General features: G+C 40.5%; 1 protein-coding gene across 8 annotated transcripts in view; it reads left to right on the top strand.

Annotated features, from left to right (window-relative positions):
- Positions 1 to 16,617, top strand: part of LOC131229906 (CSC1-like protein HYP1) — a 123,870-nt gene that overhangs the window by 93,275 nt on the left and 13,978 nt on the right. For 6 of the 8 annotated variants that reach the window (XM_058225991.1, XM_058225990.1, XM_058225989.1 and 3 more), the window contains one exon: positions 15,100 to 15,333. The exons of 1 other annotated variant lie outside the window; for it this stretch is intronic. In XM_058225991.1, coding sequence (XP_058081974.1) covers positions 15,100 to 15,333 — 234 coding nt within the window. Of the gene's footprint in view, positions 1 to 15,099; positions 15,334 to 16,617 lie in introns of those variants that run through there. One more of the 8 variants, XR_009163647.1, reaches the window with a different exon arrangement.

The raw sequence follows: 16,617 nt of genomic DNA, 5'->3' as shown, positions 1-16,617 counted from the left end.
AGGGCTCCACCATCGATTTGGATCGATGACGACGTCCAAGGAGGGCCTTCTAGTTAGTGGACTGCGTTTTGGTTCCTTGTAGTGGACCCAATTGTCATGTGAATCCCACCAAGGGTTCTTATGATCGTGGCCCACTATTCCAAACGATCTAGTACTTTGAGTTTTGGTTATTACTGTTATTAAGAACATCGTGGACCGTTTAGATTACTTTGATTGGTTGTTATTTGTGATTACTTCCGCTCTAAGTAATAGGTTGCGTACATGGTGCGAGTTTTGGGAAATAAGATTTTATTATAAATAGGCACCCCTTGTAGTCTTTTTTCCTCATTGAAGATTAATAAAATTTCTGCGTTTTTTTTTCTGCTTTAAATTTCTGAGTTGTGGAAATCCAATTGGGTGTGAAACCCTCCCTTCCTGGAAGGGCCGACTACCGTGGTGCGAAGCCACACCTATCCCAAATCGTCCCATCTTTTACCTTACATATTCACCTCTTCCTACAGTCATCTACGCTTCAAATCCACCCTTTATTGCAGACGTTTTTCTCTCTACAACAGATTTTTAGAATCTGGCCCTGCAGGGGGGCTGAAACTTCGGCGGAGTACCACGCATAGACCGTGCATCAGATCAGGCCGAGATTCGGGGGTTTTGTAGCCCACCCCTAGTCGACCAACCCCAAGGAGGGGGAATTTAGGTTCTTGGACCCCACACACGTGCGGGCGGGATCACACGCATGTGCGTCTGGGCCATCACTGTTGTCCATGCGTGCGGTGCTTTTCTGGTTCGTCTCTCTCCTCTCTCTCACTCATAGTTCACCCAAAATCCCTAACCCTATCCTTAAATTATTCAAGTCCCCGATTTTATACCCTTTCTTCAACCTTAGGGTTCCCCAAATTGAAATCTGTGAATCCCTTGGGTTGAGAAATTATTTATGTGCATGTGCGGATGAATTTACCCTCCTTTGATTATTGTTTGGCCCTATAATTTTGATTGATCCAGCCCTAACATGTGTAGGCCTGGATTCGCATAAGATTCCCCTTGGTTGAGTGCTTGAACTTTTGTGTGGGGTGTGGAACTTTGTGTAACTGTTTCTGAATTAGTGTGATGTAAAGCTTGAAAATCTTGCACGTCATACTTGAATTTCATGTCTTGCATCAGGAGGCCAGTAAAGAACTACTCTTCCTTTAAAACTATCCAGCTTAAATGGAAATACGTCAAAGCAAGTTTGGGTCCAAAAGTTCCATGAACCCTCTTAAGGAAAACTTGGTGGTACATAGTAACCCGGGAGGTGCTGTCCTTGCCGCATATCTGAGCTTTTGATGGTAGAATGGAAAAAAACATCGCTCCCCTAGAATCTGTGCAGGAGCAAGATCACTTAGCCCACAATCGTCTGGGAGTGTCACTCATAATAATTTCAGTGTCCTATTAAACTTAGATGGTAACATGGAATTAGATACTTCACAAGTAGCTGAAATCACTAGGTGGGTGGTGGCGGCCTCTAGGAGTGATCATTCCTCCTCGCCTCAGTCCTTGCAAACCAACATTGTTACCCAGTGAAGATCCTAACTTGGAATGTTAGGGGCCTTAACTGCCCCTAAATGCAAAAGGAAGTTTGAGACTAGATCCACACTCTTTGCCTTTCTATGATATTTATAGTAGAGACCCACATTAGAAAGCCTAATCTTTTTGTTGTCTGTAATTCTTTTCTTCCTAGAACATGGAATTTTGATTCAAATGTAGACCTATGTTTGAACTATATAATCATTGTCGCTTGGAATCCTTCTATTAAACTCTTGGTTCTTTAAAAGACAGACCAAATCATGCATTGTCTTGTCAAATATAAGGATACTTCTAGTCAGATGTTCTTTTCAGGAATTTATGCCTCTAACTCAGCAATTCAAAGACAACTCTTATGGTCGAGTATCTCCTAGATTGGTGTCGGATTGTAGGACCCATGGCCCCTGGCAGGTGATTTCAATTGCATCGATTTATCCAAGAAAAATGTGGAGTAGATCCAAACCTTAAGCATATTGAAGAGTTTAATAACCGCCTTGCTCCTTTCGGCCTAGATGACCTAGCTATCTCGGGTAATATCTTCTCCTGGTCTAACTCTATTGTTACGCCCCAAAGGATAAAATGTAGGCTTGATAAGCTTCTTGCTAATCATACCTTCATTTCCTCCTTTGGTGAGTATAAAGCCTCCTACCTTAGCCCAGGCCTCTCAGACCATGCCCCCATGATTTTAAACATTTCTCCTTCAACCAGGGGTTATAAATTGCCTTCTCGTTTCTTCAATTATTGGTGTAAGTTGTATGGGTTTTTCCATGTAGTAGCCAGAACTTGGGAAACTCACATTGACGGGACTCCCATGTTTATTGTTGCCACTAAGCTCAAACTTTTAAAGTTGGCCATTCAAAACTGGATTGCTAACAAACCCAAGTTGGGTAACCAGCTTCAAAAAGCTAAAAATGGAACTCGAAACTATTCAATTGTCCATTCAATCCAATCCCTCTACCACCAATATTGAAGCTGAGCGTGCAACTAAAGATAAACTCGATAATCTTCAATCTTTGGAGCTGTCTATGTTGAGGCAAAGGGTGAGACAGACCAAACTGAACCTTAGTGATGCTAATTCCAAATTCTTCTATGCTTCTAAAGCAAGCCTCATCCAAATTTTGAAAAATGAAGGATAAAGATGGTGTCTTCGCTAAGAACCCGGATGAGATACAGAGCATAATGGTTGATCACTTCAAAAGCATTCTCATTGGTAATCAGGCTGATTGCTCTAGGGTCAATTTGGGGCTCTTAGATAACATTGCAAAGCTCTCTCAGGCCCAGTGTGATCAAGCTCTCTCAGGCCAGTGTGATGATCTCATTAAACCTATAACTATTTTGGAAATTGAGAATGCCATAAAAAATGGCTAATTCGAATAAGGCCCCTGGACCTGATGGGTTCAATGCTTACCTTTACGAAGTCTGCTGGCATATTATTGGGAAAGTATTTGTGTAGCTGTTATGATTTTTTATATCTTAAATTTTTTTAAGCAACTAAACGAAACTCTCATCACCTTGGTTCCTAAATCAGAAAATTGCGAGTCCCCAAATGATCTAAGACCAATCTCACTCACCAATGAAAATTTTAAAATCATCTCCAGGATTTTGGTCAATAGAATGAAGGTGGTTATGCCCTTGATTGTCAACCATGCCCAATCTGTCTTCATTCCTGGCTGTAACATTTTCAATAACGTCTTGCTCGGTCATGACTTGATTAGAGGAATTCATTTAAATGGAGGGGCGCCTAGAATGTGCATTAAGGTTGACCTCAAAAAGGCATTTGATTCTATTAATTGGGATTTTCTCATTGAAGGTCTTCATATCCTTAATTTTCCAGATATCTAGATCAGTTGGATTCATTCCTGCATCACCCCTTCCTCCTCGATTATTGTCAATGAAGAGGTGACTGGTTTCTTTAAAAGCAACAGAGGCCTTAGACAAGGAGGCCCTCTCTCGCCTTTTCTGTTTGCCATTATGATGTAGCTAAAGGATGAAAATTGGCAACCACACGTAGTCGTATCAAACACTAGGACCAAATCGTGCCCAAAACACACCCAATCCAAGATAGATATTCTTCTACTACCAACGAAAGGGAAAATATGCAAAAACCAGCGAATAATTGAAGCTCTCACCAATTTTGATGGCCTGGATCATACACCCCACTTGTGCAAATATGCAACTGCACAAACCCTAGCCTAAGGCTTGTAGAAAAGATAAGAAAAATGTTCCAAAAGCTGCTGAACACTTTTTGTTATTGAGTTTGATATGAAAGGGAACAAAAGAAAAACCCTATAACTAATCTGGGCCTTACATCAAAGCATAATTATGGGTTGGATGTTATAATCTCAACCCTACAATTTTATTTTAAAGGGAAAAGACTAAACTACCTCTATCTACTTAAGTGAGACATAAGCAAAGCAAAACTAAAAATCGTTACTTATTAAAAATGCCACCAAAAGACACTTTTGTCGACTTGAAAGTGCAGCAGGGTACCATAATGTGTGGTTCATCATATGTCTACGGGTTTGGTCCATTATGGAAGATATTTGTGTCCCTTTCTATGCTCGAATCCATGTCAAAACTAATCGACAAGTAAACCAAGTCAATCCATCAACATTATGTCATCCATGTCATCATCATCCTCCCCGGGTTGGAAAGGAATCAACCTCAAGTCTGATCCACACTCCACTACCTTGTATGTTGTAAGATCACAAACATGAACCCATTAGAAGTGTTCACTCCAGGTGGCAGGTCAATGTGATAGGCGTTGTCGTTAATCCGCTTTATGATCTTGCACAAGCAAATTTTTTTTCTGCTTTAACTTGTTGTAAGTCCCTCGTGAACCTTTCTTTCAATATGTGGACCCACACTAGATCTCCCTGTTTGAAAATCACCTTCCGTTGTCGTCTATGTGCCGCAAACCTTGCATGGGACAGAAGGCTGACATCTCTTGTGGTTGTAGGTTTTGCTGCCCCCTCTCTCATGGGTTTCAATACTATTTTTTTTTTTTTACTATCTTTAATGAAGGTGTATGTATTTTTCCAGCCATTGTGAATGGTTTTCCGGTCGTATTTCCATGGCCGGCCTAATAATATATGGCGCGCATCCATCCCTAGGACTACGTCGCACCACACATTGTCATGATAGGTTTTACCAATTGTGAAAGAAACCAAACAGTGACGAAAAACCTTTACCTCACTACCTTGCTTAAACCAAGCAAGTTTATATGAAACTGGATGCCTTTCGGTTCTTAACTAGAGCTTTTCTACTACCTCCTCAAAAATGACATTTTCACCGCTACCACCATCAACGATCATGCCATAGACTTTGTCATTCACTGTGCAACTCATTTAGAAGATGTTAGTTCACAACCAATCATCTTCCATAGGCGACTTCAGTGTTAGAAAAGTCTTTTTTATCACCAACGTTTCTAGGACATCACCATCTATTCCCTTGTCTCCATCGTTAGTATCATAATCCGCACTATGCGTTCCCTCTATGGTCTTCCCTTCATCGTCAACTGATTGTTCTTCCATAACTGCTTTGCAGCTACCGGCCAAATTGACTTGTCGTTACCTACATTTGGAGGAAATATGCCCAATTCCATTGCATTTATAACATCGGATATTTTTCTGACTTGATTGTACTGCTACCTCGTTGTTCAAATCTTGTGACCTAGACGCTGGAGTGACATTCTTGGCTTGACTCGAATCTGCTACAAGCTTATTATTGCTACCCAAAACACTAGGAGATCGATTAGACGCTTCCATTCGACCATACCTGGCTTTGGTCCTCTTTTCAACTAAGGTGGCTTGCCTGCATGCTTCTAAAATAGTAAACATTGGCTGAATCCCCAACTGATCTGCAATAGTGGGCGACAACCCATTCATAAAACGAGTTACCAGCTGCTCTTCAGTCTTGGATAAATAATTTCGGGCCACCAAATTATGGAACTCTTATGCGTACTCCTCTAGAATCATGTTCCCTTGTCGAATATGTTGTAATTGCTGAAAAAGAGATTGTAGTCAATGGTAGAAAGGCCTCCTTCATGAAAGACTTCATCTTCCCCCATGTTTTCACCTTGGACTTTCCTCGCCTTTCTTGAGTAGCCTTAACTTGTTTCCACCATGCTAAAGCTCTACCTTTCAACTTGATGGTGATTATTTTCACATTTTTTGCTTCGTCCACTCTTTGTAATCAAAGATCCTCTCCACAGCATCAATCCAATCTAAAAGCTCCTCCCCGCGCGTGCTACCATGATATTCAGGATCTTTTACCTACACTTCCAACTCCCCACTTAAATCATAATAATCCCTTATTCCTGCTCTTCGTGGCTCAACAAATGGAGCTTCACGATGGAACGGGTTAATATCACTTCCACAAGACTAGTTATCATCGTTTTCTTCAACCGATGGTTCATTCTTCGTTAATAGCATAGCGAGTTGTTGGGAAATGGTTTGCATTTACCTCTGTAACATGGCTAATCTCTCTTCTACTGGATCTACGTCTTCCTCGTCCATCCTTCGTGCACTACGACCTCTACCTCTACGCGACATCATCGTAAAAGAAGAAGCTCACTCAAGAATGAAATAATGGCGGAAACGCAGTCTCCGATACCAAGTCCAATGCAGCTAACGGATGAAAATCGGCAGCCACACGTTGTTGTATCAAACCTTAGGATCAAATCATGCCCAAAACGCACCCAATCCAAAATAGAGATTCTTCTACTACCAACGAAAGGGAAAAATATATAAAAACCAACGAATAATTAAAGCTCTCACCAATTTTTATGGCCAGGATCATATGCCCCATGCGTGCAAATATGCAACTGCACAAACCCAAGCCCAAGGTTTGTAAAAAGGATAAGAAAATGACCTAGAAGTTGTTAGACAATTTTTGTTATTGAGTTTTATATGAAAGGGAACAAAAGAAGAGCCCTAGAAATAATCTGGGCCTTACATCAAAGCATAACTATGGGATGGATGTTATAATCTCAACCCTACATTTTTATTTTAAAGGGAAAAGACTAAATACCCCTATCTAAGTAAGGCATAAGCAAATCAAAAATAAATTAAAATTCGGTCAAAAATAAAGTAAAAATCATAAATTAATAAAAATGCCACCAAAAGACACTTTTGTGGACCTGAAAGTGCACCAGGGTACCCTAATGCGTGGTCCATTGATGGGTCTATGGGTTTAGCTCATTATGGAAGATATTTAGGCCCCTTTCCATGCTTGAATCCTTGCCAAAACTCATTGGAAGTAAATCAGCCCGATGCATCAACATTATACCGTCCATGTCGTCATCACATTGTTATGGAGATGTTTTCCGCTATCCTTAACAAATGATGTAGTAATTGAATGATTGGAACGCCTTTCATTGTTGGATCTTTGTCTATCTCCCATCTCCCTTTCTGATGACCTTATGATATTCGCTAGTGCAAACCTGATAACAACACAATCTCAGGAATTTCTTTATAAAATTTTCGGAAAGCTCGGGGCTGTTCATAAGAGTGTCTTATTAATCTTTAGGTCCTGTCAATGTAAAGACACGATTAAAGGCATTCTCAATATGGGATAAGGCGAGCTTCCTATTAGGTATCTTGGAGTTCCTCTCTTCTTTTCCAAGCTTCATATTAGGGAATTCCTCCTTAGTGGGTGGAAAGCCTCCCTCCTATCTTTTGTTGGCATGCTCGAGTTAATAAGACCGACCCTCTTAAGCTTCCACATTTTTTGGTCCCATGCCTTCCTCCTGACCAAAACTTGCTATGGCATCATCGAAAGGCACATTAGGAATTTCTTATGGAGCTTTTCAGGCATTCATTCTATTAGTTGGGATCAAATTGGTAAGCCAAAAAATGAAGGTGGGCTTGGTGTTATTCCATTGGAAGTTTCTGGCAAAGCCTGTCTTCTCAAGCAACTTTGGAAAATTATTTGTGAGGAGGTTAACCTCTGGGTCAAATGGGTCTACGCTAACTACAATGGCTCAAACTCTATTTAGTGCATGCAAATTCCCATGAATGCTTCTTGGGCTTGGAAAAGTATTCTGACATTGCAAAAAACCACACATGATTTCTTGTGGGAAATGGTCTCTCGACTCAGTTCTGGAATGATCCGTGGCTACGTGATACTACCCTTTTTTACTGTTTTGGGAACCAGCCGATTCAGGATCTTGAGATAGGTGCAAACTTCACTGTTAACAGACTAATTCAAGACACTGAATGGCAATTCCCCTATCCAATTTAACTTGAAATGAGATGTGTTATTCAAGTAGCCATCCACATCTATGAATCACATTTTCCATGAACGAACCAAACACATTGAAGTCAACTGTCACTTTATCAAGGTGAAGATTGATGTGAAAGAGGGGAGGGGACACTTTGTGTTGTGGGTGGTTGTGTGCATCCGCAAGGTTGCGGGTGATTACTTGCATCTACAAGGAATAGTCTCATCTTAAAAAGGGGCTGGGACAATGTTGTCAAAAAAAAAAAAAAAAGATTGACGTGAAAGAAATTACAACCCCATATATCAGATCCACTGAATAGTTGGCAGATGTATTCACCAAGTCACTTTTGTAAGCTAAACTATAGCGTATTACAATCAAGTTGAGCATGATTGACATGCACACTAGCTTGAGCAATATTAGATGAGGACGTGTTTTTGTGCTCCAACAGAGTATCATACCTATACTAAATCTCTTTGTATCATGTTGTATTCTTTATGTACTCTTAAATAGATGTAATCAATGACATCTATCTATAAAATGGATTGACTCTCTTGTAGTGAGAATTCTTCTCTCTCTCTCTCTCTCTCTCTCTCTCTCTCAAAATTTCTTGCTTTTCATTCATTAAATCACAGCTAATGTTGCAACATTGATTGCCTATCTTAAATAGAAATTATTAAATTTTTGTAAATATAAAATTATGTGCTTGTGAAATGCATAGAATCCATAGTTTGATAATCATTACGTAGGCTGACCTAATTATATACTTGTCATTAGCAGTGTTCGAAATATCAATACTATCGGCCGATATTATCGTTATCGCCCCCCAGCGAGACGGAACCCACATGATAACCCCCGGAAGATACAAAAAAAAAATCCCAAAATCCAGATATCGCACGATATATCTCGATATCGTACGATGTATTGTCGATATCAGATGCTCACGGGTTGATTGCAGGGGACTCATGGGTCTCACTGTGGCCAACAATCCACATCCAACCATAAAAAGTTGATGCGTATATGTGGAGAATTAAAAAAAAAATGAATTAGGAAAAAAAAAGGAGAAATCAGAGAGTACTCGCGAAGATTGGTGATTAGAGGTGGGCCATTCGATAGGCAAGTACGATTTCTCTCTTTCGATGATTTGTCTCGCAATTTTCTTTAATTTCTCTATTTCTTCGCTGATTTCTCGGAGATTTCGACGAGAAATTAGGCCGGATTGAGGAATCCCCTTCCTCCGGAACGAGAATCATCGCCGCGAACGTCACTCCGGAACCCTTGCATTCACGAAGGAGAGGGAAAGTGAAGGAGAGGGGCGCGGATGGGGTGAAAATGGGATCGAATTGCGTGGTGCGTTACTCAGTACGCTCTTATCGTACTCAGTAAACTCACTTGGGCCCACCTTTAATGTATGTGGTCTATCCACGCCGTCCATCCGTTTTCCCATCTAATTTAAGGGGTTGATCCCAAACTTTAGGAAAATCTAAGATCATACCACAGGAAATAGTGGTGATACTGATTTCCACCGTTGAAACCTTTCTCAACCCTGCAGTGATGTTTATTGGTCATCCAAACCGTTAATAAGATCATACAGACGTGGACGAAGGGAAAATACAAATATACGCTTGATCCAATCATCCAAGACTTCTGTGGCCCTCAAGAAATTTTCAACGGTAGATGTTCAATTCAACTATTTTCTACGGTGTGGCCCATTTGAACATTGTATATGCTTTATTTTTGGGCTAAAGCCCTGAAATTATCTGGTAAAATGGATGGACGGATCGGATAAAATACATAACTCTTGGTGGACCTCACAGAGCTTAATCAGTATGATAAGCGTAGTGAGTTACTAATTTACTTAAGTGACATCACCAAGTTCTGCGGGTCCCACAGTAATGTATGTGTCGTATCCACACCGTCCATTCATTTGGAAATATTATCTTAGGGCATGCCACAAATATTTAGGCACATATCATCTTGATAAAAAACTCTTGTGGCCCTCAATAAGTTTGTAATGGTGGGCGTCACTCTCTCCATTGTTTTCTATGGTGGGGTCCACTCGAGCTCTGGATTTGACCCATTTTTTGGCAGGCTCATGCCATAAAATGATCTCTTCAAATGTATGGATAGTGTGGATACAAAAAATACATCATGCTGGGACCCACATAACTTGGTGACGTCGCTTATGCCCTGTCAATGACGGGCCGACCGATCATACAGATCGGATTGCGTACTGAGTTACTCGGTACGCTCTTATCGTACTAAGTAAACTCTGTTGGGCCCACCGTGATTGCACGTGGTAGTCCATCCATTTTTACTGATCATTTTAGGTGTTGAGCCCAAAATTGAACCATATCCACAACTCAAGTGGACCATGCTACAGGACACAATGGAACTATTAATTTCCACCATTGAAACCTTTCTAAGGCCCACAGTGATGTTTATTTGTCATCCAACCTGTTAATAAGATCAATCGGACATGGATGAATGGAAAACACAAATATCATCTTGATCTAAAACTTCTGTGGCCCCCAAGAACCTTTCAATAGTAGAAATTCAATTCACACTGTTTTCGTTGGTGTGGTCCACTTGAGATTTTGATAGACTTCATTTTTGTGCTAAAGCCCTCAAATTATCTGTTAAAATGGATGGATGGAGTGGATAACATGCATGGATGAGGGTCAGCCCCACAAAGTTTACTCAGTGCGCAATCAGTTTCTGCGCGGAGGAAACGGATCGACTACTCCCTCTACCACCAGCCAATGGCTGGTGGTTGGTGCTCTGTGGGCCCCACCATGATGTATGTGTTTCATCCATGCTGTCCATCAATTTTTATAGAGCATTTTATGTTATGAGAGACAAAATGAGGTATATCGAAATATAAAGTGGACCACATTACAGGAAACAATGTTGAATGAACGTTGACCATTAAAAACGTTTTGGGAGCCATAAAAGCTTTGGATCAAGCTAATATTTATTTGTCAGGGAGTATCTTAACTGGTACTACCCTACTATGATGTAACGTCTTGGAAAAATTCGTACAAAGACCCGAGTTTCACCTCAGGCAGAAATCACTCATGACCAAATCCTTTAGAAATTAGGCGAGAATTAGCTAGTGCTAAACTGGAGTACCTGTGAAATTAACACTAATCACTTTAAATATGATCTGCAAGACCCAAAACGTGCAGAATCATTACCGCTACATTACCGTAAAACTTAGGATCAATCTCTAATCCCAGTTGCTCTCGGGAGCACACCGAAACTCCGTATCGGACTTGGACCGCGCGTCGAAAGTCCGATTATGACGAAACCATACGGTTATGACCGCCTTGCTGGACTTGACTACCACCTCAGAAATCAAGTCCTAATAGTATCCAGAAACGCACAACTTGAGCTCGGAGCAAAGTGTGTGAGAAACGCGAATACCTTTAGAAAGAGAACTGAAACTTAAGTGAATTGAGTCGTCTCACTTGTGGGCCAAATCTAAGGATTTAGACCGTCAGAATCTGACCCAATTACACCCTCGGATCAGGAAAAATTTTCAACCCATGTCAGTGCACTTGTGGCCCTGATCGAGTACTGGCGACCGTTGAATTGAAACTGGTCCGCTGCGGTCGATTTGTAAATCCGATCGGACGAAAACTTTGCCTGACCTAGATCTAATGTTAGGAAGCTTAAGTCCGACCGCATGCAGAAAATGGGCCATCAGAAGTGCTCCGTTGAGCCGAAACAGATGGGTTTTGGCTATAACATAAGTATACCATGGCCCTGGGGCCATTGAGCTCACGTTTGAGCCTATATAAGGGCCTTAAACCCTCTCTCTCCCTTCACATACGAATTTGCAAACCCTAGAGAGAGAAGAGAGAGAGAGAAAAGAGAAGGAAAGAGAGAGAGAGAGTGTGGGAGATTGTTCTCGGGACTCGATCTCGCCGTTCCATGTGCTTAGCTACCACTATCGTATCGCTATTCTGGCGATTCTTATTCTGTTTTCGGGTAAGAAATCCTAACCCTAATCTGTTTTAGGGATTCAGATAGGGTATGTGATGAAATAGCTAACTTATTTCATACTATAGGTTGCCGTTGTGCCGTAGACGAAGGCGGAGTGTTCAAACTGAATCCGTTACGAGTTTACCGGCGAAAGGTGCAGACTATAAACGTATAGGTTATGGTTTTCAAGGCTTTCAATGTCGGTTAATGATTTATAACCGACTGGGTTGCCGTTTCACATGTTAAATACGCTGTTTTCCTCGCTTTACGGTTATATATGAACTATGTTGAATATAGGCTATTCCATGTGTAGGTTGAAATGATGGGATATGTCGGGAATTTGGTTTTGTGCTTGCCATGATTACTCACCGTGAACATGTGATTGTTGAATTCGTGACAACTCCTTATGAAAGGATTTGCCCTAATATAGCTTATAAATGAGTTGTAACGTGTAGGTTGAAGTGTGAAGTCTAAGTGTTTGTGGAAATGATTGAGTATGGAATTTGAATCCTTGCTTGCCATGATTATCCGACGTGGATATATGCGTGTTGTATTCGTGACAACTCCTTAGTGAAAGGATTTGCCCTAATACATGTTGTGATCAACATACATCATGTATGTTGATGTGTGTAGTCTAAGTGTTTATGAAAATGTCTGGATGAGTAAATATTTAGTAAAGTGTATGTTATATAGGTGTTGAGGTGAGATTCTCAACTACCTTAGCTATGTGTATATATCCCTTCATGTAACTTAGATTAAATTTGTGTGATTTAGCATGAAATGCATTTGTGCAAAGTATGTTTACCTTGTATTTTGTGAAATGTTCAATTGGTTACGTTACTTGAATTAATTGTTTAACTTTGATATACCTACCACATGTGTTATCCTGTTATATTTACATGCGTTTGGGACTACTACGTAGTCCAGGCTATCAGTAACAGTTCCCAAACGAGTGGCTAAGTTAGCTTCGCCACAACAGATGTGTTCGAGGAATCCGAGTATACGGAGTTTGTCGACAGTGGTTAGGCCACACGGAGTGCTTACGCACTTCATGTCGATCATCTCGACGTACGCTCGTACCAGTCGAGCTCGTCAAGTAACCCGATTGATCCGATGTATGTTCACCATGTATGGACGCTATTGCTTGAACCTAAGGTACCAAACTCACCAGTGGAAACCCCGTTAACCTTAGTACCTCGATCCGCTAAGACTCATGAGCCGGACATGGTGGTATGGGACACCGTGGTCGAGCTGTCGGCCTACGCTGGGGCGACGAGCCTCCCCATAGTGACCAGTGAGCAACACCGCCTCGTGAGCCGAATACGGTGGTATGGGACACTGTATTTGAGCTGTCGGTCTATACTGATCAGGTGACGAGCCCTTTGTAGTGACCTCGAGCATACTCTGAGACTGCATTGAGGCGATGAGTCTTTCTGTAGCAACTAGAGTATAAACTAGGCCTACACTAATCAGGTGACGAGCCCTTTGTAGCGACCTAGAACCGCAACATCGTATGAGACTAGCTAGGACTGACGACCCTAGAATGGATCATTGTTTGGGAAATGATACAAGGGAGGTACCTTAGCTTCCCAAAACTGTTGTATGAATAAATCTAATTAAGTATTGGCTAACATGAGCATGCACCGCATTGCAAGTGAAGAAGAGCACTTTCGGGTGGTTGCCATGCGCGCCGTAAGATGAAGACGCTGAGGGAGTGCAGGCGAGGGCATGCATCATTATCGCATATCATTCTTGCATTAACAAGAGTATCTAGGACATGTTTGCTGTACTGCTTTATCATTACTGCTTGATTGAATTGATAACATGTTAACCTTTGCTTTATAGTTCCACTGAGTTGATCACTCACTCCCACGTTCCGGGACGGTGTTTTAAACACCAACCAGACTCTGTCTTAGCTGCAGGTGATGGCGATGCCTACGAGGCGGAGCCAGACTTCGAGGATGACGAGGAGGCGTTCTCCTACATGCAGTTATCGGGCGGGTTCATGTGAGCCGTGTCCTGATCGCCGGGGCTACAGGGACACTGACTAGATGCCCTTGCACTGTTGTTCTGTATTTTGGGACACACTTGTATATTCATTTTGATCACTTTGGGAGTATACATGTATATGGTTAACCTGGTGACATTTTCACACTCTGGAGATCTACAACAACTTATACGTTATATTTATCAATCACAGTCTTCCGCTTGCGTAAATTTATTCGTCTCTGGAGTGTGATATGCTGTTTTGGCTTAATCCCATTCATCTTTAATGCACTAACACGGACAACATTAAATCATCATTATCTATGTTGCATAAGTGATGCATTGGAACTCGGGAGTTGAGTCTATGCTCGACCCCCGATTTTTAGGGCGTTACATATGACCTGGGCACAATATTGTCGATTTGTGGAGCAGCAGTACTATGCCCAGCCTCGTAGAGATGGAGATGATGATTACGAGCCACCGCACAACTCTGTGGGTCTAGACCACAACTAGTCCCCATCATTGATATGTATATTTCTCAAATTTTACTTCTTCAGTTCTTCTTTTGTTTTTCAATGAATTGGTTGTGTTTTCATACATGACTATGATATATTTATAAATATCATGCATCCAATTTAAATATAGTTCTATTAGTTCAGTTAAACATTGCATAGCTTAGGACCCTATACAAAGGAAACTAATTATGTGCACCTTTTTTTTTTTTTTTTTTTGAGATGTTATGATTTAAAAGTGTGTATTAAAGGCTTTTTTAACAATCCCCAAAGGTTCATTAAAAAATTCAACCATTTTCCCAATATTTCCCCATGTTTCCCAAAAAGTGCGATAAATTATGCAGTACAAATGCGATAACCGATACGTATCTGTATCCCACGGGTGCGATACATAGTGCGATACCGATATTTCGAACACTGGTCATTAATTGTTTATTGGCCCAGTTGGTTATTTTGCCTGTGTTTTTATGCAAATTGTGTTGGAACTTGGAAGTAATGCCACCTGGTCAAATGTTAGGTGTTTCGTTTCAATATCAAACAGTAGTAACTATGATTTGGACGAGGAGAACTCATCATATTTGGCTTTATGTTCAGTTTGTGATGGTAACATAAGCTACTGCATCTTTTGTAATCTGGCCTGGTTTCACATTAGATTTGGCTTGTTCCCTAGTAACTGCATTGCTATCTTTGAACAATAAAAAGACTTCCAACCTTTGTATTTTTTAGTCATGATGTTGCTTTGTACTGTTTACTTGAAAGATTCTTAGGTTTGCCTGTCCAATTTCTTAAGACCAATTTCTATTACATACCTCTACTAACCTTTGGAAATCTGCCATGCAGCTATTAAATGTGTATTTGCCCAAGTTTGAAACTGGTGGAAAATTTTGGCCGATTGTGCATAATTCAACAATATTTACTTTGATACTGATGCAAACAATTGCTATTGGAATTTTTGGGCTGAAGAAGCTTCCTCTTGCATCGAGTTTGACATTGCCTCTTCCAGTGCTCACCCTTTTGTTCAACGAGTACTGTCGGAAATGCTTCCTACCAATTTTCCATGCTTACTCTGCTGAGGTATTTGCCATCATCAGTGTACATGTACATGCTCTCATTTTTGGATTTAGGAAAGTTTTGTCACAACTACCAATCCATGGCTTGTTGTCAAGCCTAGTTGGCCATGGATATGTTGCTGGCTACTTGTTCCATCCCTTGTTTTTCAAACACCATGGATCATGGCATGGACAGATTGTGGCACATGTGGGGAAATTAAAATTTTGGTTGGTGGTACACTTGCACATGTGCATCTGCACATTTGTTAACATTGGCACTTGTGCCACTTTTTTTGTGCTTGCACATATGCACATGTGGGGTGCTTGAATTTGGAAGGTTGCACATGTGGCACATGGAAATATGTCATGAATGTGTACGGGTAAATATGATCCTCATTTGCATCGAAACTGAAAAGTGCCATTGATGAGTACTCCCACCTCTCCACCAGAGACACTTAATCCATGGTCTAATGGTCACATATCCATGACTACTTGTCCAAATGTGCATTGGTTCCCATGCATAAGGTTGTTAACAAACCATGAACATGTACGGTTATCCCAGGCTACTAGTTGGGACACAAATTTGTCCTAAACCAAATAGTCCATTTTCTATCTATTGGATGTTCTTATATAATGCTATATTGTCCACTTAATCATATGAATCCTGTGATCATGATTCTTATGAAACCTTTATCATAGGCGGCTATTTGATAAATAATTACTTTCACCCATTTACATCATCATCGTTCTACTTATTTGTTTAATCAACCCACGTGATGTTCATTTCCTTGCATTCTATTTCTGTATTCATTATCATAAAGAAAAGTTGATTAAGTTATCTTTATAGCATGGTTATTCATTATTTTGTAGGGCATTCTTCCTTTCTATTCTTTTGTCTAGCTTTGTACTTTGTTCTACTATTGTCATTTAGGTATAATGAAAATCCTTTTGGGTTTAACTTTTGGTTTTTGATTATTAAGATGTAGAGAGTTCCTGTTGTCTATTTCTCACCTTTACTCGATCGATTCTTGTTTGAGATTTGGTTCTTTTGTTTGTTTAATTTCCATATTTCTTGTTCCAGATATCAGAAGATACAGGCCATTTTGGAGATATATGCATACTTTTGGAGTTAATGATTTGCATTGATTAGTTGCCTCCCTCCTTAACTGTTTTAAGATTTCATGAACCTTTTCTGTTCTGAATTGGTACATCGAAAAAGTTGCATCCTAGATTATGTTTCAAAGAAAATTTTATTTAGAATCCATGCTCGTATTATTCTAGTCATGATTTATACAGTTCATGTTTGAAC

This window comes from Magnolia sinica, chromosome 16 (genome assembly GCF_029962835.1).
Source record: "Magnolia sinica isolate HGM2019 chromosome 16, MsV1, whole genome shotgun sequence".
Taxonomy (NCBI): domain Eukaryota; kingdom Viridiplantae; phylum Streptophyta; class Magnoliopsida; order Magnoliales; family Magnoliaceae; genus Magnolia; species Magnolia sinica.
The sequence above is the reverse complement of the archived record's forward strand: the minus strand, read 5'-3'. Positions and strand labels throughout refer to the sequence as shown.